This window comes from Sphaeroforma arctica, assembly GCF_001186125.1.
Source record: "Sphaeroforma arctica JP610 unplaced genomic scaffold supercont1.485, whole genome shotgun sequence".
In the NCBI taxonomy this organism is placed as follows: Eukaryota; class Ichthyosporea; order Ichthyophonida; genus Sphaeroforma; species Sphaeroforma arctica.
In genome coordinates, this window is record NW_014040073.1 from 12,856 (window position 1) to 18,402 (window position 5,547).

General features: G+C 40.6%; 2 protein-coding genes across 2 annotated transcripts in view; one reads left to right on the top strand and one right to left on the bottom strand.

Annotated features, from left to right (window-relative positions):
- Positions 1 to 22: 22 nt before the first annotated feature.
- SARC_06662 (Ras-like protein Ral-A) lies at positions 23 to 2,507 on the top strand (the record flags this gene model as incomplete). Its single annotated transcript, XM_014299415.1, has 4 exons — positions 23 to 303; positions 945 to 1,190; positions 1,658 to 1,771; positions 2,433 to 2,507. Exons 1-4 carry the CDS (start codon positions 43 to 45, stop codon positions 2,505 to 2,507), a joined length of 696 nt encoding a protein of 231 aa, XP_014154890.1. The 5' UTR covers positions 23 to 42.
- A 1,752-nt stretch (positions 2,508 to 4,259) lies between these two features.
- Positions 4,260 to 5,547, bottom strand: part of SARC_06663 (hypothetical protein) — a 1,770-nt gene continuing 482 nt past the window's right edge. The window contains exons 3-4 of the mRNA XM_014299416.1: positions 4,989 to 5,141; positions 4,260 to 4,420 (exon numbers count right to left, since the gene is read on the bottom strand). Coding sequence (XP_014154891.1) covers positions 4,321 to 4,420; positions 4,989 to 5,141 — 253 coding nt within the window. The 3' untranslated portion in view covers positions 4,260 to 4,320. The remainder of the gene's footprint in view (positions 4,421 to 4,988; positions 5,142 to 5,547) is intronic.

Consider the following 5,547-nt stretch of genomic DNA (forward strand, 5'->3'; position numbering starts at 1 on the left):
GGTTTTAATGATATTAGATCTGTGCTATCCCATTTAGTGATTATGATTGGTGAAACTAATGATATTACACCTGTGCTATCCCATTTAGTGATTATGGTTGGTGAAACTAATGATATTATATCTGTGCTATCCCATTTAGTGATTATAGTTGGTGAAGCTAATGATATTATGCCTGTGCTATCCCATTTAGTGATTATGGTTGGGTCCGGAGGTGTGGGCAAATCCGCGCTGACGCTGCAGTTCATGTACGCAGAGTTCGTCGAGGATTACGAGCCCACTAAAGCAGACAGTTACCGTAAAAAGGTTTTGTGATAGGCATACGTGTCCTCAATCACTGAGTACTCGTGATGTGCAATCGCTCGTTGCCTGTTGTATCAACCGCTGGAGGTTTCTGAACTTGTGCACGTTGCTAGCGTGAGCATCCCGTTTGTGTAGAGTTCGTGGGCGCTTGAATGTTGTACATCGCTCACTTGTCACCCTCCGGGTGCGCAATCGTGAGCTCAAGAATGTGTGATTTGTTGGCTTCTCTCTTACATATCTGTGTGAATGCATTGTGAATGCGCAGGATTGCAACCGGTTTCAACAATGCTCCATTGGTGTGTACTATTGTGAAGTGATAAATGTTCTTATCATGGCCCGAAATACATAAATATGCTCACCATAATGTTTTCTTTCGCCATCAGTAAGGTGTCCTGACGATACTATTGCATGGTGTGGGTCGTTGTAGAATCAGTTTCAAACTCGTATTTTAGATACGTCGCCTTATATATATATATATATATATATATTCTGTATGTAGGTGTATTTTTATATTTATATATATATACATATATTTGTATTTATATTAATGTAAATATATATATATATATTTCATATTTTATATGTATATATTAGTATATGCATATGTTGTCACGTATTCATCTCCATTGCTCTCTCAACCACAGGTAATCCTTGATGGGTCTGAAGTATCAATCGATATTCTCGATACGGCGGGACAAGAGGACTACGCAGCCATCCGAGACAACTACTATCGGTCAGGCGAAGGTTTCTTCTGTGTGTTCTCCATCTGTGAAGCTCAGTCGTTTAAGGAGACGGAATCGTTCAGGGATCAAATTCTGCGTGTGCACGACGATGAGAGTATCCCGTTTATCCTGGTGGGGAACAAGGCTGATTTGGAAGATCAAAGAGAGGTAAGAAACGTGGGGATAATCTACATATGGGATATAGTTGTCAGGGTATCAACTATTTATGTACTTCAACAGATGTGGTTATAGGGTGTAGAGCTCTCGACACACAATTTTATTCGCGTCGGCGCATTTTTTTTTCTTCTTGTTGCCCTGTTTCGCTTATTTATAGCAATACATGATTGAAAGTAGGTTAAATGATAGAAAGTAGGATATGTTTCGTATGCTATAATGGAATACGGCGGTATAGTGTGATATTTCAAACATAGCCACATATTATGCAACGCTGTACTGACCCCTGATTGTTATCTCCCATAGTATTAGCCATCCTCGGCGTCAAACGATATTCACCGATGCTTTCCGCGTACATCACACCTGTGGAGTATAAATATAATAACTTGTTATATACTTCATCGGTCATTGGCCAAAGTACTGACTGGTTACCTGCTATTTTTCCCACTTCAACGCACTAGACCTCAAAAGACGATGCTCTAGCGAAGGCTCGCGAGTGGAATGTACCGTACCTCGAGTCGTCAGCCAAGACGAAAATGAATGTTGATGAAGCTTACTTCGATTTACTCCGTCAGGTATGTATGGTCTCTGGCATTGCAAGTTCGTTGTAACCCGTCCCTCCGTGTATACATATGCCCGTGTGCTTTGTTGGGAAATGGGGCCGAAATTATCTGCAGTTGTGCATGCGAAAATGGCAATTTACTTTTTGTCGATGTATGTTTGTTTGCATGGTGGTGCATAATGGTGACCGCGACATGGCTTAAGTGGCGTTTAATTAGAGTCCGTTTTGTTTTGTTTTTTTTGGTAGTCTTGTGGCAAAACTAATGTGTGTTGTGTTTTTCATCCGTCGTTTGCATACATATTGAGGGGAGAGATATCAACGCGTATGCCTGTAAGCAGGAGACCTGTGTGTAAAGTATGGATACTTCAAAATAGGCTACACGCTTTGATCGCTTATTAATGCACGAGATCATGGCGAACTGATCACATTATTTTGTCTCAACACTGCTCACTTATCACTTCTTGGTACAGCGTCGATTTGGAACTACTATCTTTATCGCTCCTCGCGTGACACCGAGTATCTTTGTTTTTGAGAGAGAGATGCATATATATATATACCTATATATATATATATGTGTGTGTGTGTGTGTGTGTGTTGCACATTCTCTTACTTTAATATAGTGGGAGAGTTAAGACTCGTCACTCACCACGTTCCATGACTCGCTCTCCCCACAGATTTCGAAGAAGAAGGCTGCCAGCGCACAGGTCAAATCGAAAGAAAAGAAGAAGAAAAAGTGCATCATCCTTTGAACAAAGTCACGCGTCTACGACACACTACTCTAAAATATTTACTAAATCACTGAATCATATGCGGTTCCTTGTGGTTTCGATTCTTTTTCTACGAAGAGCGAGATGCTCGCGCATTTAGCATGTCAGTATACACAGTTCCAATTGAACTTTGTATAAGATTGGAATCTGCGTTATTTCTTCTTCGCGGTACGGTCAGGCATTTTTATTGATCTATTTGTATAGAAGCCCATTGAGACGCTTCCGGTGATCAGCTCATGTTCAGGATCCAAACTCCTTGATTTTCTAACTGCCGGTTCTGTGAGCAGATTTGATGTGGCCTTGACCTATTGATGTACTGGAATGGCAGTATCGCCACCGACTTGCCCCAAACGGCCGACAATATTTATTTTTTGTTCCTGTCAAGTATTAACGTAGACTTTGGAAGTGTCTATTTTTATCAAAACATGATTGTTGTCGTCGTTCGCATGGAGCTTCCATGTGACATCCTTGAACGGAATGTCCTCTTGCACATTAAGCGGTATCTCTACCACTATCATTTTTAGAAGGAGACAAATCGTTTCTCGCGGTTGGTGACTTACCAAGCATGACGTCTATACAGAAGTGCATATAACTCTAAGAATAGTTTTGCAGAATATAGCACAGTCGACCTTTAGGGTTTTAAGATTTATACGTACCCTTGAGGCTTTGAGGTTTATATGCACCCTTTGAGATATGGGGTTTATAGCGCATGATCATCTCCATTGTTACTTCGTTGGTGATTGCGATGATGGGCATTGACTTGAAAGTTCATAGTCGATGAATTCGGCCTCATATCGCGCCGAGTATCACCTTGCTTACAGGGTAGCAAACGCCCACCATATCACTATATCCCCATCGTAGAGAATACACTGGTCAATCGCACAGAGGCTCTAAGTTACGCACATATTCGCCATCTGCTCGGCGATGAACAACGCTTAGATTATCGGGAAGTTTACTGCTTTGTTCTCAGACAAGGACTGCTATACCTTCATATTCTTCTCAGACAAAGACTGCTATACCTTCATATTCTTCTCAGACAAAGACTACTATACCTTCGTATTCTTGAACACGATGTGCCTAAGCTATTACTCACTGTCGATTATATCTCAGCCATGCTGTCGATTTGCTATATAGGGACCACCCTGTCGCCGACATCTCAAACAGATAAATACCTTCAAGTTGTCGTGCAACCGGTCAGTAACGGGTCTTTTAAGTTCGGGAAGGGACTATCGAACTCTTCTATGCACTTCAATTTGTCTCTTCAGATGAGGATCATATGGCCACTGTATTTTTAGTCACGCCCCGCCAGGCTGTCGTATAGCCATCACTCATTGTTGTGCGAGTGGGGTCACGTGGAATTAAAATTAGACAGCCACGCCAATACTGTCATTCTCGTGTGTTTAGCATTCTCTCACATGGTTGCCAGCGATTTCTGAGCTGCTGTCGCGACGTGATCTTTTGCGCATTCTCAATGGCGAGTGTATTCAAAAAACTTTCGAGCGGACCGATGGTACTATTTGTTCTTGCGCTGTCGAAAGCGATATTTTGCTTTGGGAGAGATTTCAAACACGAAAAACCTCAGACAAGCAACGAAATGTTGCTTATTTGGTGAACCTACTCCATACCGGATGAAATCGCGTCGGGTATTCACACGGGGACACCTTGAATCTGATTTTGGCGTTGCAAAACTGTCACGCTGCTGAATCTTTTGCAGCTGCATTTCGTCGACTACGTTCCGAGTACTCTGGCATGAATAGCATACTAGGTATGCGGCTCGCTGTTGTCACCTTAAGCTTCAGGTGTTTGTGCAAAGACAGCCATGCTGGTGAATCCTGTGTGCCTCGAATCTATTCCATGTAGTTGTCTCAAAGTCTGACAACTGGATAGTCTGGTCTCTGCATTACATTTGTGTCAAGACATTGCATGAGTACAAAAGTCTTACATACCAGGCTAATATTCTGTGTGGAGATGAACTGGCGTTAGGTGCACATACTTACTGTTTTGCAAATACGATCGACTAATTTTGTAACTGGTCGAACAAGTAACTGGAATCTAAGTTTTTGATCTGCTGATGAATCGAATTTGGAGTGGACATGCATATCTATATTCCCATAACCTATCACTATGCACGTTGTAATATACATCTGGAGCAGATGAGCATCAACACTAGAGCATGAAATATTTTATATGTATTTGCATTCTAGTCATCTAAATGGGGTACGAAATGTTGCGATTTCAAACAAAGGTATTACTTCGCATATTCGCTACTGTATAACATACACTTACTTTTTCATGTGTATTGCTTTTACACACCGCCCTTGCGACGCCATAGACAGCTATCAATTACACACATATTCTTGTGCATGCTCGACCACATGTACACTCTTCACGAGATGATCAACAATTACAGTCTAAATACACACAGTCTCGAAACTACACTTTCATTTCGAACACATTGCCTACTTGTGTTTCCAATAGAGGTGAGCATTCCCGACTTTCGCTCCTTTGGAATCCACGGAAGGCTTGTAGTGATTGCTCGTATCGTTGTCGATTGTTGAGTTGGCGTCTTGGTTGTACCAGGCAAAGTAATCGATACCAGCATAGTATGCAAGCGAGCTGCACAGTGTTTCAGGTGCATTGTTCAACATGTATGAAGATCGATGGTCGAACTAACATCGGTGGTTGGTTGTACAGTCAGGTATTTCACATAGTACGTGATATGATAAGGTTAAATGACACTGTCAAACATTCAGTCTCCAGATGAGAATTCAGGTCGTACAAGCAACATAAAGAGAGAAAGGAAATAAAACTACAGAGGGGATGAGTGGCATACGACACCGAGCTATTTACCCAAATAACTATCTACATATATTTTATATATATATGTACATGTATATATGTATATATATATATATATATATATATATATATATATATATATATATATAATATATATATATATATACTAATATATATATATATATATATATAGTATATATATATATATATATATATATATATA